Source organism: Stenella coeruleoalba (genome assembly GCF_951394435.1).
Source record: "Stenella coeruleoalba genome assembly, chromosome: 2".
Lineage (NCBI taxonomy): Eukaryota > Metazoa > Chordata > Mammalia > Artiodactyla > Delphinidae > Stenella > Stenella coeruleoalba.
The window spans coordinates 116,621,651-116,640,368 of NC_137147.1; the positions used below are offsets into that span (position 1 = coordinate 116,621,651).

Here is an 18,718-nt window from a genome sequence, read left to right on the forward strand (position 1 = left end):
ACTTCAAGGACAGGACTCGGGGAGACCAGTGCTTCTGAACCGTCTCTGCACATCAGGACCACTGGGGGCTCGTGCTGAGGCGACACCCACAGCGGTTCTGGGAAGGCTTGGTGGGGCTCTGATGGGTCTGCCGCGGGGTCAGGAGCCCCAGCGTACGCTGCCCTCCCTGGACAGGCTCCACACGGGCAGCAGCTGCCCTTTGTGGGCTCCACTCAGTGACACAAGGACAGTCACTGAGCTGCTCAGCAAGGGTGGGGACAGCCGAGGGTCAGAACTGCACACAGCTGGGTGGTGATGGCCAGGCCTGGCCGCGAGCAGAGATGATGCTGGACCATGGTGAGCCGAGCTCTGCGCTCAGGCAGACATCATCCTTCCCCAGGCTTCAGGCTGAAATATCGAAAGAGGAGGAAAGGGAAGGAGGAAAGGAAACCAACTGTCGTCTGAGTTCTCCTTGGGGTCCAGTTCAGACCCCAGGGACCTCACTCCTTGTCCTCGGCATGGGGCCCCTCTTGTTCTTTGCTTTTGCCAGTAGAGATCAGAGATGGGGTCCCTCGTCGTGCAATTCTACAAAACACAATGCTAAGGCTCTTTTTAAAACCGTTTTAAATATTTGTGGACACCAGGAAATACTCATAATGGTAAGTGAAAAAATCAGGTTGTAGGACCCAAATGTGGAGAGAAAAACACGAAAAGGCGCTCACACAGAAGCCCAGAGGCCACTCGTAGCGTCAAGCAGAGCGGGCCCCTCCCTTGTCAAGTCTTCTGAGGCCCTCGCATCCCTGTCACAGCCCTTTATGATCCGTCATCCCTCTAGGTCACGTGTCTGGTCTTCTCCCGAGACTCAACTTCTCGAGCCTTCCAATTAACACAGAGCCCAGAGTAAGTGGGCATTCAATAAAGGTTTGCAAATGATAAATACAGATAAATGACAGAAGGAAGGAAGGAAGGGGAGGGGGACGTCAAAATGCTGTTAAGGGTATTGTTATCTGGATAACTTGTTTTATCTTCTTTATAATTAACTATCTGTCTTCCAAAATGTCACCCATGAAAACATCGCTTTTATAATAAATCCATTTTTAATCAAAATTCTGCTCCTTAAATCAGTCTGAAATGTTTTCTTATAACTTCCAGTCCTATTTTTAAGTGAATCCAGAAGACACCGACTAGATCATGTCTCTATAATGGTCACACCTTCCAGAGCCGATACTGGACACGTGATCTGACAAGTCCCCAAATGCTCGCAAAAGAACGGGAACCGGGTCTTTGGAATCGGGGTGCCCCCAGCTAAGGAACATCTAATCTTTCACCGAGGGAGGACGGCAGGAACACTGGGGGGTGTGGGATCCATTTGGACACTGTTGTCCCTTTGGACCCCAAAGTTGGCCCCTCTGAAGCGCCCATGAAAAGAACAAAAAGAAGGCGGCATTAGAGAAAGGAAGTCATCCCACCCAGGTCCGATATTCCTTCCAGCCCAACTTTGCTTCCCCGAGACCCAACTCACTCTGCTTTTAAGAAACGGAACTTGTCTTCGCAGAGGAAGAGCTGGTTACGCAGGTAAAGGAAGGCCCCCTGCAGCCTCCTGTCCCCATCCCACCCTCCTTTCTCCCCTCTGCCTGGGACCCCACTCTCCCCAGCACTGGTCACCACAAATGCCTTGCCCACAACAGGGGACCTCTAGCCTCCCTACCACCACCAGCTGTCTCTGCACCTCTGGAATCCCACAGAACTTTGTCACTCTGGCAGGACTTAGAGGCAGAGGGGCCTGGGTGGGACCTGACCCCTGAGCTCGATCCAAGCCCCAGCACTGAGGCACCCAGGGCTTCAAACCCAGGCCTAGTACCTCCTCCTGGGCACCCCTTCTGCCCTCCTCTGAGCCTCAGGCCCACATCCCTCATCAAAAGAAGGCACCTTGCTGGCCTCCATCTCAGAAAGCCTCCAAACTGATGCATACACAGTTCACGCCAGAAGCGTTTTTTATTTAAGAGCCTCTAGTGCCAAAGCTGTGGCGTCTGGAAGGTCATTCTCGGTGGCCGCCTCTGCCAGGCCCTGTGACGAGCACCTGGCATACAGAGGCCGGCGTTCGTGCGTCAGGCAGAAGAATCCAGCTTCTCCGCAGATGGCTCAGACGCGGTCGTCGGAAAGGCAAGTGTGAGCCACGGTTCCAGTTCAAAGGTCCGGACAGCGCACAGCTGCTAGGCAGCCCATCCCGTTTAGTCACCACCCTGGCCCATGAGGACACGGTGGAGGGTAGAGATAAAGCAGCCCCCCGCCCCCCTCTGGCAAACAGGGCGGAGAAAGGGAGAAGGAAAGTCAACAAAAGAAGCCAAATCCCAGGAGGGAGCCGAGGACCAGCAGGCTGCTGTCCTCAGAGTGGCCGCCCTTCTCTTCTGCAGAGGCTAAAGTGCCACCCTGATGGGCCAGGGCTGCAGAGCACCCATGCCCAGAGGGCCTTGGGGACCAGGGGACCCCAAAGCAGGGCAGCCCCTTCCCAGGAAACTGAAAAATCTGAAAATAGGGGCGAGTAGGGAAAGGCCAGAGTTTTCATCCCAAGCAGCGGAGCAGACAATAAACAGGCAAATTTGCAAACCCTGCAGAATGCCAGAAAAGAGGAGATAAAAAAAATTACAAAACACCTTTCCAGAGAGAACTGAGTAGCCCACCCCCAAAGGCACTGCTAGGAGACTTTTGCAGAAGGATATCCGTTGCAGCAAATAACCCTGGGGAAATAGTGAAATGGGAGGCCTCTCTCATCCTGAGGAGTCAGCCCGAGGCCCTGCTTCCAGCAAGGGGCGGGCACTCGAGCTGCAAGACAAGCTACCACCCAAACCCGCCTGTGCAAGGGGCCTTCCTGCAGTAACCTCCTGGGTCCAGGTGGGTTCCTAGGCCAGTCTGGCCTGGACCAACTGCAAACGTAGTCCCTGGCAGTGGGCTTTTTTCAGCCAACCAAACCACCATTCATTTAAATTATCACAGTGATTTTTTTAAAATTCCATGCCTAATTCTGCTGAACCCTTTCGGAAACGGAAAAGAAAAGGAGCCACAGGACGTGTTTACATCTGCTACAAGCTGAGCAGCTCCGAGCCCTTGCACTCTGAACTTTCACGCGGCCACCACCAACGAAAGGCCAGAACTCGACCGAGCCCAGAAAGGCCACAGAGGGTCAGACATATAGAAGTGCGTAGATCCAGGAGAGCAGACTGTCAGAAACCCTAAACATGCCGCTGAATATCCTTTAGGCTTTTCTCAGGTTCCTGATAACTTCTGATCTCTTTTACTTTTGTCGGCAGTTGCTTTAAAATTATTTTTTAAATCAGCATGTTTCCCCTTGCCCCTTAGCAAGGCAAAAGCCCTCTTGAGGGAATAAAGGGTGACATTTTAAAGGAGCGTCCAGAGGGTGGTGTCTCCTGCAGTGACATTCGGAGCCGACGTTCTACACACAACTGTGCCAGGGTTTCATAAATAATGTTTGTTACGGTTTCAACGCCTCGGACGGGACAGCTTCCAGATCCTTCACACCCCCCAGCTTCAGCCGACCAGCCACAGGATGCCAACACGCTGGAGAACAGGTTTTACCTAAAAGAAGAAGAAGAAGTCAGTGGCCTCTGGCAGAGGCGCACACCCATTGTGACCCCCTCCGTAACCACGACCATCCTCCAGGCCACGCCGCCGTCCTAGCAGGGCAGTTGATACCCCTCCCCATGCCCCTCCAGCAGTGCCTCCATCTCTCTCGCCCCCCATCTCTATTCCTGCCACACAAGCTGCCTTTTCAGCCCTTGAAAACGCCACCCTCCTCAACCCCAGGACCTTTGAAAGTGCTGCCTGGAACGCACACCCACTCCTCCAGGTAACGCCTTCCCTTCCCTCAGCTCCCACCTCAGGATGCTTTCCTAGGTCCCCACACAGACCCCTAGAACACCACCTCTCTTATCCTTGTAATCCTCCTTCCTAGCACTTCTGTGGGAGTTTACACCGGGGCTCGGCAAACCTCCCCTGTAAAAGTCCAGAGGGTACTAAATATTTTTGACTTTGCAGGTCCTCTAGTTTTCTCAACCCTGCTGCTGGAAATGCTTGGCATGGCTGTGTTCCAATAAAACTTTATTTGTGGACACTGAGGTTTGAATTGCATTTAATTTTTACATGTTATTCTTCTTTTGCTTCTTTTTCAACCATCAAAAATGTAAAAATCATTCTTGGCTCAGGAGCCATACAAAAATAGGCAGTGGGCTGATCTGGCCCAGGGCCCTTAGCCTGCTGGCCCCTGGTTTATGGTTTATGTAATTATCTGATTTGTGTCTGTCTCTTGCCTAGACTGGGAGCTCCCTGAGGGTGAGACCCTTGTCGGAGCTTGTTCACGTTTAAACCCCAGCACCAAGCACAGTGTCAGACAATTGAAGGGGGTGCAAGAAATATTTGTACAATGGGTGAAAGTTGAAAAACTGAATCTATTCAAGACATCATCCAAAGGGACTTAGAAAAGGAGGGAAAATTTGAGAGGTCCCCAGCACCTATTAATGTTTGAACGTGGGCATTACATAATCACATGGAAAAACAGTGGAGACTTAATAGAACTTATCAAATAATAAACTGCTTTTCATAACGTTACATGATCCCAAATATAAATATCAGGTAACTAATTACTGAAAGATATGGACATCATATTTTTAGGAAATACACACTTAAGTACTGGGGGGAAAGGGACATGAGAGACGTAACGCGTTCAGAAAATGGTTCAGAAAAAAAAAATCTGAACACACACACAGAGCCATCATAAGACAAGTGAGGCAAAATTTTAAAATAGGAAAATCTAGGTAAAGGGTATCTGGGTGTTCTCTCTACTGTTTTTGTCTTGCAACTTTTAAGTTTGAAATTATTTCCAAATTTAAAAAAAACAGACATGGGTATCCTCGTATTGACCACTAGGGTCCCCTGTTCAACAGATTAGAGGAAGAAAAAGATAAATCCCCACGGCCATGTCCACGCTGTGAAGGCTGGTTTTCTTGCGTCACCCACATGCCCCCTCCTCTGGGCTAGGAAGAGGGGGGCTCACCCCCGCTTACTGACATCCACGGAGCCCAGACACCCCCACTCTACAGATGCAGCCTGAGGACCTCAAATGTTAAGACTCCCAGCGGCCTTGACCCCACAGTCAGGTCTTCCCCTGCATCCTGCTGCAAGTTCAATGTTGAGCGTGACGGGTCGGGGCCAGGGGACTGGAGACGGAGCAGCAAAGCTTTCAAAAACCAAGAATCGGACCAGAGTAAAGGGACCCGATTCCCAAGAGCTACCCAGAGCAGGTGTGCATATGAACAAAAGCAGACTACGGAGTCAGGTAGATTCAGCCTGCTGAATCTGGAAACAGCAGACCGTCAGAATTCGCAGAGATGTGAACTTTATATACCGCCAACGCATTGAAAATTCACCTTCGCAGGTGTCCCAAGATCGCTATTTCGTTGAACTGCATCTTCCGGATGCCCCAAGGGCACACCCCGGGATGCTCTGCCAGCTTCCCTGCCTGCACCCCAACCCCCTGTGGGCAGCTGTTGACTCCTTGTGCTTATAGGAAGAAACGCGCGCACGCGCGCACACACACACACACGCACACAGCGGGTAGAGACGGAGCAGTAGGGGAGCCACCACGAACCATCAAGCACATCTGATTCTGCAGGCTCCCTCCTCAGCAGAACTAAATCTCCAGGGCTGCTCCTGGAAAAAGAAAACAGATGTGCTCGCCTGCCCCACGGGGAGCAGCTTCCCTGGGCGCGTGCCAACACCTCAGAGGCCACCAGCTCTGGACCTCAAGTCCGAGCAGTGTGCTTCGCTGCCCTTCAGACTCTCTGGTGTGACTGTGACTCGGGCAGCTCTGGGGAAAACCGACAGAGGGACTGGGGTGAGGAGGAAGGTTGTAAAGTCCCGGCCCTCTTCTTTTCATCCCGCTGTTCCCCTGAGGCCATGAAGCTTTGGGGCTCTCCCCAGGGGAGGGTCCTGGGGGGACAGGCTCACAGATGCAGCTCACCCGGTTGGCCCTACACCCGCTCAAACTCGCACCTGTCGACATGCTATTACTTCTTCCTCGGATGCCCTCACTCCTCCCTGCCCGTCAATGTGCTCCAGGCTCACTCCCTTGTCCTTCCAAACCCCCTCTAAGCTTCATCTCCTCTGGGAAGAGGTGCCTGGGAGATGTGCCCCTGGTGGCTGCCCACACACCCTGTTCTTTCCTCCCTGTGGCGTTTACCAGGTCCTCTTATAACAGTCCATGTTCCTGGACCCCCCACCTCAGCACAAGCTCCCAGAGGGCAGGGCCAGGCTTACCCATCCTACACTTGCAGTGAGCCGGGTGCACGTAGAAGATGACAAGCAGAGATTTCTAAGAGGGATCTCTGGGCCCTTTCCCTCCTCCAGAAAAGCCAAACTGCTATTGACATCCCTGCTTTGTCACTAAGATTAACCAGAAAGGTGGTCCATGCAGACCCCGCTCCCACACTCCCTGGAAACTCCAGGTGAAGTAAAGGCACGTTTAGGTGCCATGACCCATGCTTATTCTCTTCCGACTTGCAACCGTCCTGTACAGCGACATTGGGTTACAGCCATCCCAGAGAAGGAGAGGGGCATGCCCCAACCTGTCCCTGTCCCATGTTTTACAAGAAGTTTGTCTGTTGGCAGAAAGAGCCCTCCACACAGGAGCGCCTGTCTCAGCACCTGTCCTGCACACTGGCAGCTGACCCCTCGGTGCAGCAGACAAGGACACCTCAGGAAGACGGCACAGCAGCCACGGAATGGAGAAGCCGAGGGAGGAAACCGGGCCACGTGTGTGAGTTCTCCTGAGACAGACAGACATGAGGACCACACCACCAGGTGCCGGGGGGCCCTCGGCAGTCTTCCCACTTTCATCCCAGGACATCGAACACAAAAAAGAACAACTGAATAACGTGGCTAGCTTTTACAAAAGCACTGCTAGTTAGGATTATTTGTGTGTTTTCCTTTTTTTCCCCCTTTTCTTTGCCTGAGCCTTACACAGCTCTATAAACTGTGTGTGCATGTAGGCGGGAAACTAAGTCAGATTCACTTAAACATGGATGGACCTAGAGCTTATCATACTAAGTGAAGTAAGTCAGAAAGAGAAAGACAAATACCATGTGATATCACTTATATGTGGAATCTAAAAAATGATACAAATGAATTTATTTACAAAACAGAAATAGACCCACAGACATAGAAAACAAACTTATGGTTACCAAAGGGGAAAGGGGGGAGGGGGAGGGATAAATTAGGAGTTTGGGATTAACAATATACACACTTCTATATATCAATATAAAATAGTTAGCCAACAAGGACCTACTGTATAGCACAGGGAACTATACTCAATATTTCGTAATAACCTATAAGGGAAAAGAATCTTTAAAAGAACAGATATATGTATCTGTGTAACTGAATCACTTTGCTGTACACCTGAAACTAACACAACATTGTAAATCAACTATACTTCAATGAAAAACAGAATCACCTAGCAGTAAATTTTCATCGCCACACAAATTCCCGTTTGCATAGTCTCCCTCCTCATAGATATAAAACTCAAATAGTTTTAAGGTGCACGATACCTCAGCTGAGAACTGCCCCCAGAATGCCAATATTGCTTTTCAGAGAAACAAAAATGCCTCAGGAGATGCCCATTTATATATAACACATAAGCTCGGAATTCTACAAGCAAGAGGGCTGGCAGAGAGTTATTCAACCTGCTTTGGGGATGGCCTCTGATGCCGTTTCAGGTCCAGGGAGGATGCTCCAGCCACCCTGGGGAGCCCACAGGTCACCAGGTCCCGTCTGATTCCTTCCAGGCCCCAGAAGCTCAGGGTACCGGTTGCCTCTGCAGCGGTCCCCACGCTGACGCTTCTAGCAGCCTCACTCCGCATCCTCAGGTGATGAGGGAGCGTGGGGCGGGCCGAAGGGCCCTCCGAGCTCAAGGATTCTAGAAGTCACTGCCCTGAGTGTGCTTAGCAGGGCCTTAGCTTTGTCTCTGCCATAGGGTGGCCATGGGGACCCTGACCCCTGACCCCTCAGTCTAGGATAAGCAAGTCAAGTCCATTTTCTCCCCCTCCCACCACAGCCTCCAGGGGCCTCTGGCTGCAAACAGCCACCAAACGCCTTTTGTTCCAAAGCCAAGATGCCAGGCACAGCCCCCAGAGGTGCAGGGGACATCTCATCCGTTTCTAATTATATTCCCTCCGGAAGCCCTGCAAGAGGGTGGGAGTCAGGCATTTCTGGGGCGCATATCTGCACCCCACGGGCCACGTCTTTTCCACACCTAAGAAGCAGAGGCACCAAGCCCGCCCTCCCTCCCGGCCCCTGGAGACCAGGACTGGCCAGAGCTGCGTGTCCTCCCAGCACACCTTCGGGCTGCGCTTGTCATGGCTCCTGGTGCCACCTACCAGACAAACAGCAGGAAGAGCGGCATCTGCCTCGCCTCAGGGGACACCTGGAGGGTGTCACAGAAGGCTCCGGAGATAAACCACGGAGGCCCAGAGGTCCACGACATCAGCCACACCTGCACGCTAGGCCAACCAAGCTCAAAACACACGCAGCCAGGATGCAAATGCCTTTTGAAATACGGAACCATTTCAAAACCCCAGGGGTCTCTGTACTCCATTTAGCCATCATTTCTCTCTTCCAATTAGCCTTTTTAAGTACAGAGTTGGAAACTCACTTCCACAGACTCTTTTCCCTCCCCGCATCTGGCCCTAAACATCGGAGGCCTTACCTCACGCGCTGTGACATCCCAGTGGCGTGGGAGCCTGGGAGGAGGGCTGCCCACGGAAGCCTTGCCCTGCCTGCCTTCTCTCCACCCCACTTCCTGCCTGGCGGATGCTCACGGGCTCTAAGTCAGGAGATGTTATCAGCGAGCTGCACGTGTAATACAAGGTAGGTTACGGCCTTACTGCCCAGGTGCCAAAAACGTGAGTTTCCTCTTTGCACTCACTCATAAAACCACCCAAGGCCATGATTCAGCCACATCCGATTTAAATGTCGTCTGTCTCCCAGGGGGAACCAAAAAATTTACTTGAGCCATCTCTAAACAGGAAAGACGAGGACCTGTGAACAGATTGTCACGTGCAGACAGAGCAGTTCTCAAAAACGCTAAAGCCAACATAGGATTGGCCTTAAAATTCTTGTTCTGTCAAACGTATTGACCTGAAAAGTCATTTGTGATACGCTGTTCGGGTGGAAAAATGGTCCAAAGCAGCACGTGTAACATGGTCCTATTTCCGTAAAAAAGAAAATTCCACGGGTACGTACTCACACACACTCCAGTGGTTATCGTTAAGTAGTGAGATTAAAGGTGATTTTATTTTCCCTTTTTCTTATCCATAATTTCTATACCACACATTACATCTGTAATAAAAGCTATGACCTGGTCTTTTTAAATGGTCAATCATCTTTGGGCCTGAGGACTAGAGTGGTTTTGTGTCCAGTGACTCACCCCCAAGTTCACTCACATCCTTCAAACAGCACCAACTTCTCACATGAACCACTTGAGGTCCGTCCTTCACAACAAACAGGGAAGCAGGATGGTGCCTGGACATCAATAGTTTTCTCCAATCTTCAAACAAAGCAAGCATCAAGGTCCAGCCAGTTTTAGCATATTCTACTAAACATTTAGGAAACAAATAATTCTAATCTGATACTAACTATTCCAGAGAAAAGGAAAATAAGGAACCGACCTAACTTGTTTTATGAAGCTAGTAAAACTTCTACCAAAGCCTGAAAAGGATATTACAAAATAGGAAAATGACAAACCAATCTCAGTCACTAAGAGAAACAAAAAAGTCCTGAGCAAAATATCATCAAACTGAATGTAGCAACGTGAATAAAAAGATAACATGACCATGACCAAGCTCCTTTATCTCAGGAATGCAAAGTTGGTTTAATATTAGAAAAAAAATCAATGAATATAAGTTCACCACCTTAACAGATTAAAGGAGAAAGTATAATATTCTCTACAGAGCTAGAAAAAGAATTTAATAAAATCTGACATTAGCAAACTAGGACTAGAGGGAAGCTTGCTGGGGAAAAAAATCTACAAAACCCTACAGCAAACACTGCTCTTAGTGTCAATATTGAAAGCACACCCTTTAAGATCAAAAACAAGACAGGATGCCTATTATCATCACTTCTATTTAACAATGACTTAGAGGCCAAGAGTGAGTATAAAAAGGCTTAAAAAAAGAGAGAGATAAAATGTTGAAGGACCTGGGGGGAAGGGAGGCAGTCTTATTAGTCTCAAGTGATATATCTACATAGAAAACTCAAAAGATCTGCATTTACACTACTAGAATTCATAAGAGTTTAATGAGGCTGCTGGATTTTTTTAAAAAATCAACTGCATTTCTAGACCCCATGAACAGAAAGTAAGAAAGTGATATTTTTTAAAAAAGAGATCAGACTGAGGTCATGAATCGTGTGGCAGCGGCTTGCAGGGGAGCCTGTCTTTGAAGCTGTCCCCAAAGTGACAGCAGAGAGAAGCCAGCAGCCCCAGAAGCAGAAACCCGGGCGTGGAGACTGATCCTGTGGGATACAGGGGTCATTACCGTGGATGATCTGGGATGAAAGACTAGCATGAATGGACTTGCTGAGTCCTGAGTTCCTGCCCAGAATCGGGGTGGAGGAGAGGCATGGAGGGGCCTGGGGGACCTTAAGTGATTCCTGTAATTAAAAATTACCATGTGTGAAAGGGCCCCATGCTATCGCTGTGTCTCATAGAGATAGAGGGCCCATTATTTTTTTTTTTTGCGGTACGCGGGCCTCTCACTGTTGTGGCCTCTCCCATTGCGGAGCACAGGCTCCAGATGCGCAGGCTCAGCGGCCATGGCTCACGGGAAGAGGGCCCATTATTACAGTGGCCAACAAAAATCCTCCAGAGCATTGCAACAGACCAGGGAGCAAGCTCGGACTCCCAAACAGCAAAAGTATTACCTGCTACCTTAACACCTACCAGGTAGTTCCATGTAATCATTTGCCTTTGGAAACAAAATCACTATGTTGAAGAGATATCTGCACCACAACGTTCACAGCAGCATGAGTTACAATAGCGAAGACATGGAAACAGCCTACGTGTCCAACAACAGATGAATAAAGAAAATGTGATATACACACACACACACGTACACACACAGACACACACACGATGGAATACTAGTCAGCATAAAACAGAAGGGAATCCTGCCATTTACAAATACCATGGATGGACCATGAGGGCATCACGTTAAATGAAATAAGTCAGGCTGAGAAACACAAATACTGTATGATCTCACTTATACGTGGAATCTAGAAAAACCGAACTCATAGAAAAAGAGATCAGATTTGCAGTTATCAGAGGCAGGGGGTCGCGGAGGGGGAAATTGGGTGAAGGCAGTCAAAAGGTACAAACTTCCAGTTACGAGATGAATACCTCCCGCGGACGTAATGTACAACATGATGACTACAAGTTAACACTGCTGTATGATAGACCTGAAAGCCGCTAAGAGGGTAGATCCTATAAGTTCTCATCACAAGGTAAAAAAAAATGTTTTTGTAACTATGTGAGGTGCTAGATGCCAACTAAACTTATGGTGGTGATCATTTCGTAATATATGTATGTCATTATGCTGTATACCTTCAACGTATACAGTGCTGTATGTCAATTACATCTCAATAAAACTGAAAAAAAAAGTTTTAATTTTGAAATCATTTGCCTTTGATGGTGAGTTTCACAGCCAGGAGCAATGCCAATACAGCGCTAACTGTTCCTAGGAAAGGAACTTGCTCCATTATTTGAAGAACTGAGACTCGTTGTGGAAGGTTCTTAATCTGACAGTGGTTTCAATACTTTCCTCCTCTTTGTGACAACAGACACGACCTCCACCCAGCAGTCTTTAGACCACAATAATATTTGTATCCAGATTCTCTAGAGGGGCCCCTTTTCCAGCTTATACTCAAGAAAGAGTCAACAGTAGACTTTCTGGACAGACAGTGATATTTCTTTGCTTAGGGTCTTTTCTTATGTAGTCGGGTCTGAGGCTACCACAAAAATGGCTCCATCTATCCTAGCCCCCGTGGAGTCGGCTCACACACCAAACATGGATGAGATCCCATCCCACGGCTCAAAATCAAAACAGTCTGCTGATCCACTTAAGCCATCAAGGGCTCCCTATCGTACAATAACCCCAGGCCTGCAGGATGCAGCTGAGCCTTTCCATTGTGACTCACAATGAGGACATCGTGATCTTCCCATTTTGTTTCATTTCTGTGCCTTGAATGTGAGACCGATAAAACGGCTTAGCAATAAAATCAGTATAATCACTTTCTTAAGTATTTAGTATTTTGCAGTATGGGTGCAGGTTAGTAATTGTTTTGATTCTTCTCAAAGGGGGTTTCTTCTTCTCTATACCTAAACTGCAAATTATAGCTAATGGTTTGTTCCTCCACGCTATCAATAACCAATCCATGTCAATGTTGTGCATTCTTCATAAAATTTAGGTGTGATTTGTTAACAAACTCTGTTTCCAATATTGGTATGTACGTGAACATGATAATACAGACATTTTTTTTCAGACCTGAGTATAAATAAAATAGTATTTTAAAGTAAACAGTATTTTAAAGTAAAAAAAAATTGGGAGATTGGGATTGACATATATATGTATAAAATAGATAACTAGTAAGAACCTGCTGTATAAACAATTTAAAAAAAAATTTTAAAGATACATCCTACCCCCAAAAAAATTTTTTTTAAATAAAGAAAAAAAAAAAAAAATATATATATATATATATATATATATATATATATATATATATCTCAAAAGGTAAAACACCTGGGAATATATCTAGAAAAAATTTATAATACATTTATGGAGAAGTTTTTGAAAGACATCTTTTTTCCAATACCTAAATCAATGGAAAGTTATTCCATGTTCATGAATGGGAAGAGTCAACATAAAGGGCCTGATTCTCTTTTTTTTCTTTATTGAAGTACAGTTGATGTACAATGTTATGTAAGTTACAGGTGTACAATATAGTGACTCAAAATTTTTAAAGATTATAGTCCATTTATAGTTATTATAAAATACTGGTTATATTCCCCATGTTGTACACTATATCTCTGTAGCTTATTTATTTTATTTTATTTTATTGTTTTGCGGTACGCGGGCCTCTCACTGCCGTGGCCTCTCCCATTGTGGAGCACAGGCTCCGGACGCGCAGGCTCAGCGGCCATGGCTCACGGGCCCAGCCGCTCTGTGGCATGTGGGATCTTCCCGGACTGGGGCACGAACCCCAGTCCCCTGCATCGGCAGGTGGACTCTCAACCACTGTGCCACCAGGGAAGACCCTGTAGCTTACTTTATACCTAATAGTTTGTAGTTCTTAATCCCCTACCCCTATCTTGCCCCTTCCCCGCTTCCCTCTCCTCACTGGTAACCACTAGTTTGTTCTATCTGTGAGTCTGCTTCTTTTTATTCTGTTATATTCACTAGTTTGCTGTATTTTTTTAATTCCACACATAAGTGATATCATACAGTATTTGTCTTTCTCTGTCTGACTTATTTCACTTAGCATAAAGGGCTGATTCTCTTTAAATCAATCTACAGAGTCAATGCTGCTCTAATCGAAATCCCAAACACTGTTTTCTTGAATCTAACTCCTTTATAGCCAAGAATACCCAAGGCTGTCCTGGAAAAGGACAAGTCAGGAGGTAAAGAAAAGCTGTGTGGGATGCGACTCTTACGGGTCAACCTGACTGGGTGACACGCTGCCCAGATGTTTGGTAAAACGTTAGTCTGGGTGTGTCTGGGAGGGTGTTCTGGCTGAGATTAACAACTGTCTGGGTAAACTGAGTAAAGCAGATCGCCCTCCCCGGCATGGGTGGGCCTCATCCAACCCACTGGAGGCCTGAATAGCACAAAAGGCAGAATAAGGGGGGATTCGCTCTCTCTGCCTGACCGTGTTGGAGCTGAGACATTGGTCTTCTCCTGCACTCTCACCGGAACTTACACCATCGGCTCTCCTGGTTCTCAGGCTTTCAGACTTGGACCTTTATAATAAATCTCTTTCTGTGTGTGTATATCCTATTGATTCTGTTTCTCTGGAGGACCCTGGTGGGGAGGGAGGAATCTCCAGATAGGGTCCAGCCTGGATTTGTGTCTCAACTTTGCCACTAATAACTGTGAACTTGGGCAACCCATGGCCCCTCTCTGGGCCTCCAAGCCCTCATCCCTAAACTACACTTGCCCCCAGCTCTAACATTGAGAATCTCACATACCCAGAGTAGTACTTCCCAAAAGAAGCCAAAGCCCAAACTACAATCCTGAAGTTAAAAAGTCATTCTGACTTTCCTACGGGCCACGTTAAAGAAACACACCTGCCTTTGGAATTCAGCGGTAAATTCCATCCGAGGAGTAACCCCCACCCCACGCTCTCCATTACCAACTAAGCAAGGCTGACAAACAAGTTTCCATTTGTGTGCATGGCGCGTGGTACATGGCGGTTGCTTGGACCAGATTCCCCACAGTCTGTACATGACAAGCTCATTGTCCGAAATTCAGCTCTCCTTTCGCTCCCACAAAGCTGACTTCTCAAGGGTTCTCGTCAGGAAAGAGTTGAGAATAAGCATTTCCCTGCAAGCACTTCCCTGCTGGCTTTCTGGGTGCTGCGCGTTCCTGGGAGAGATCAAAGCAGTTCCCCCCTAGAAGCAGAATACCCCAAGGTCAAAGACTTAGCCAAAGAACAAGAATACACGCCTGGCCACTCACTGTCTTCAGAGGTGAACTGCCCCACCTCCCCAAGCCAGCGAGCCCAGGAGAAAGCCACTGTTCCCACCCGGTACCTGTATTTGATGTCAAATACTGTGGAGTCCTCGTCTTCGTCATCCTCTTCGTTCAACGGGGCCATTTCCACTCGCTCGGCTGGAGTGGTGATGATGTCATACTTGCGGGTCTTCTTCAACCTCTTCCCCGACCTGGAAGAGGGGAAGCACATTCCTGAGAACTCAGCAATGCCCACTGGGGTAAGCCACGCTGCTGCCCCTAGCCTGGCTCCCAGGAGATCTGGCAAATACCCCAGCTCCTCCACTTCCGGCCATGGGACCTTGGGCGGGTTCCTGACCTCAGCAACCCTCGTGGTCCTCACTCACACCTGCCCAAAGCACCATAAAACCCAGCGATCAAGATCTATAATGCCCAAATGCAAGATTTTAAAAGGCAAAATTAATGCAAAGAGAATACACGATGAGCAAAAGACCAAAATGTCCAACATGGATGGAACTCAGCTCTGCCCCTGGGCTGGCATGATTCCCCTCATCCCTTCATCCCCTAACCCCTCACCCTCATCCCAGCCCTGCCGTATTGGCAGGTCACTGCTCCAAGCACAGGCGTCACAGCCTGGCACTGTGTGCCCTGCCCCATGGGCCAGCCAGGTGGATTAGAACGCAGGCTTGCCCACTTTCTACCTGTGTGATCATGGGCAAGTCAGTCCCTCTCTCTAGGCCTCAGTTTCCTCATAAATAAAATGGGATGAGAACAGTATCTGTCCCTCGGAGGCGAGGGAGGATTAAGTGAGATGAGGCATTTAACAAGCCTACCCACAGCAAGCTCTTGGCAAAATGACTGTCTGTGAAAATAATCAACAAATGGGAGTTAAACGTGCTACAGCCTCTCTCACGTGACAAGGACTTGTACAAATGAGTATTGTTTCCATCACAAGGATTTGTGAGCATTGGGAGTTATAACCCTATGCTTTTACCTCTGGGACGGTCGACGGTCACTGGGGACCACGGGGAAAGTGCCGAGCAAGCCTTTCCATCGCCAGTGTCAGACCCTCTGCACAAAGCACGAGACATTGATCAGGACACAGCTGAAAGTTTATGATGCCACAGGGAACGATATTGTTATTATGACTACTGATGCTCTAAGCATTTCTTTCTGCACTATTTTGAACTTTTTCCCAAATGCCTTGTATTCTCTGATGTCCCTCTTTTTTAAAAAATATTTGAAACTGTCTATGAGAAACCAGCCAAACCCCCTAGAATCATAAATGGGGCATTGAAGAATCATATTCTCTAAACATGCTTCCTGCAGACTGTAAGCCGTACCCAGCTGGAGACCACATCAAAGACACATGCCCCGTCTCTCTGACCCCAGCACACAGAAACTCCTCAAGAAGTTTGCAAAACAATGAAAACAGAAGTTCACCGTCAAGTAAGAGTTTCTTAGCAACAGCAACTTGCTCTTTTCTTACCTAGTGTTATTTATCAAAGACATGATTTGTGAAAGGATTGTTTGCATAGAAAATATAAATATTTATCTATACCTTTGGCTTAAAGCAACCTGTACAACCTATAGCACTGCTCCTTGTGGTTCTTTGTGTAGAGACTTTGGGAAATCAGCTATAAAGCCTAACAATCCCCTAGCCTCATTACAAAGCAATTTGTCCTTCCTGCTTTCATCACAGGCACGCACGCAGAGGTGTGGGTGTGAAACTGCGTGGATTTCAAACACGTTGCAGCACGGTGCAAACACCAAGCCAGATGGTTAAGAGGTAAGAGGGGCACAGCCGGTCACCTCCCCAGTGGCCACGGGACAACAGTATTTTGGAAGCAGGCTTTGTAAAACGGAGCGTAAATGCTTACGTTATAAATACCGCTGGTCCAGATTCTCACAATCAACAGATTCTTGTTTTCTCTCCACCTCCCCACAAAGGAATAAAATAGATCTTAGTGTTCTGCCCCAGATGACATAATCCCTGACCAATTCAATCTCCAATACCGGATGGGGAAATTTAAGCCCAGAAACGGCTCCATATGCCACAAGCAACCCAAGACAAAGCCACAAGGAAAACCACCCACCCCCCAAGCCCTCTAGACTAGGCTCAAGGTCCGGATCTACACGGACGCACACATCACACTTTTCTCAGAAGTCTCCTATCTCTGCCCTGACGGGTCACAGCTATTCAGAGGAAGCACCTGGCTTTGCAAAGGAGCCAGACTTGCCCTTCTGTTAACTGTGCCCAGTGCCAGGGCTGCCCATTCCCAACACACATCTGGACAAGCATCTGGAACGCTGGAATAGGATGCGTCCTGTGGACCCGAGGGTTTGAGAAAGCTCCTGTAGATGCCCGAAGAGACTGGCGCCCAGATGGTTTCTGGATGAAGAGTCGATATTGTTTGTAACTGTTTTTCAAATATCATGAGGCTTATTAGAAAAATGCAAAATCTGATTCCTAAACCTCGTCCTGCACTTGGAACTTGAAACCTCACTTAGTCTTTGGCTCTGGGGCAGGACTGACTGCTGCCCCTGGGAGAAGGTTCTGAAGGCTCTGACTTCAGCCCTGCTTCATGGAAATGGGTCCCCATCAACCATAAAATCACCTTCCTTCTTCCTGATTGTTCATAGAGTCTCGTGATGAGAAAATTTACCTGCTGAGCTTAAAATAAGACCCTTGAACACTTACCATGGGAGAAGCTGGAACACAGCCCAACCTCTAGAACACCATGGCCTACTTGCTTTAATGACAGCCATTCCAAGCAGGTCACCTGAGAAGGTAATTTTAAACCTGAAGATCACACCAAAGGTTCAGTGATGGTTAATTTTATGTGTAGACTTGACTGAGCCACAGGCTACCCAGACATTGGCTCAAGCATTATTTCTGGATGTGTCTGTGAGAGTGTTTCTGGTTGAGATTAACACTGGAATGGGTAGACTGATTAAAGCAGATTGCCCTCCCCAACTCAGGTGGGTCTCACCCGATCACTTGAAGGCCTGAATAGACAAGAAAGGCTGACATCCCACAAGTGAGAGAATTTCTCCTGCCGGACTGCCTTTGAGCTGGGACCTCATTCTTTTTTTTTTTTTTTTTTTCCTGCATTCAGACTAAAATGGAAATCTTAGCTCTTCTTGGATTTCAAGCCTGTATGTGTGCATACACACACACACACACACACACACACACACACACTTGGTTCTATTTCTCTACAGAGCCTTGCCTAAACCAAAAGGCCATTAGCAAGAGCCCTCAGACATGCATCAAACACCAGTTTGGACACAATGAGCTGAAGACATTACATTTCAAGTAATCAACTCTCTGAGCCACAAAACCTTTCACAAAAAAGTACTTTCTGCTGTTTCACTACTGGACATGTTAATAAGGGAAAACCAGGACTTGTGAGGAGTTGAAAGAGACTCAGCCTCACCCACGGCAGAAGGTGACTGGCTGCGCCAGAGAGAAACCACATGTATGATTGGAGTCGCGTGGGGAGGGCTGGGTGGAGGGGGCCTCACCTCATGTATTTTTCAAATTAAAAGGTGAGCCCTTCCTTTACTAGCTGTGTGTGAGTCAGAAGCTGGGAAATGCATGAATAGTCGACCAGCATTTCCCGCAGACCCTTAGATCCCCAAGCCTCACTGTCCCGGGTCAGAGAACGGAGACACCCTGCCTCGGAGAGGAAGACGTGAGATAAGGGGAAAACAGATTCGTTCAAAGCCTACGTGACCTCACCGAGTCCTGCTGTCTCTTCTGAGTGTGGATGCTCTAACACATCTTTTCTGATCAACAGCGGTCCCTAAGAGCTGAGCTCCTCCCGGGTGCCAGCTAAGCAATTTACGTGTAACGTCACACGCAAAACATATAAATCACCCTATACGGCAGCGCTGTTATCTCTGTGTTCCAGACGAGGAAACTGAGCCTCAGAGAGGTCGATCTC

The 18,718-nt window shown here is 47.9% G+C and overlaps 1 protein-coding gene across 1 annotated transcript in view; it reads right to left on the reverse strand.

Annotated features, from left to right (window-relative positions):
* Positions 1-2,018: 2,018 nt before the first annotated feature.
* FAM174B (family with sequence similarity 174 member B) overlaps positions 2,019-18,718 on the reverse strand; it is a 31,028-nt gene continuing 14,328 nt past the window's right edge. The window contains exons 2-3 of the mRNA XM_079913859.1: positions 14,849-14,980; positions 2,019-3,573 (exon numbers count right to left, since the gene is read on the reverse strand). Coding sequence (XP_079769985.1) covers positions 3,570-3,573; positions 14,849-14,980 — 136 coding nt within the window. The 3' untranslated portion in view covers positions 2,019-3,569. The remainder of the gene's footprint in view (positions 3,574-14,848; positions 14,981-18,718) is intronic.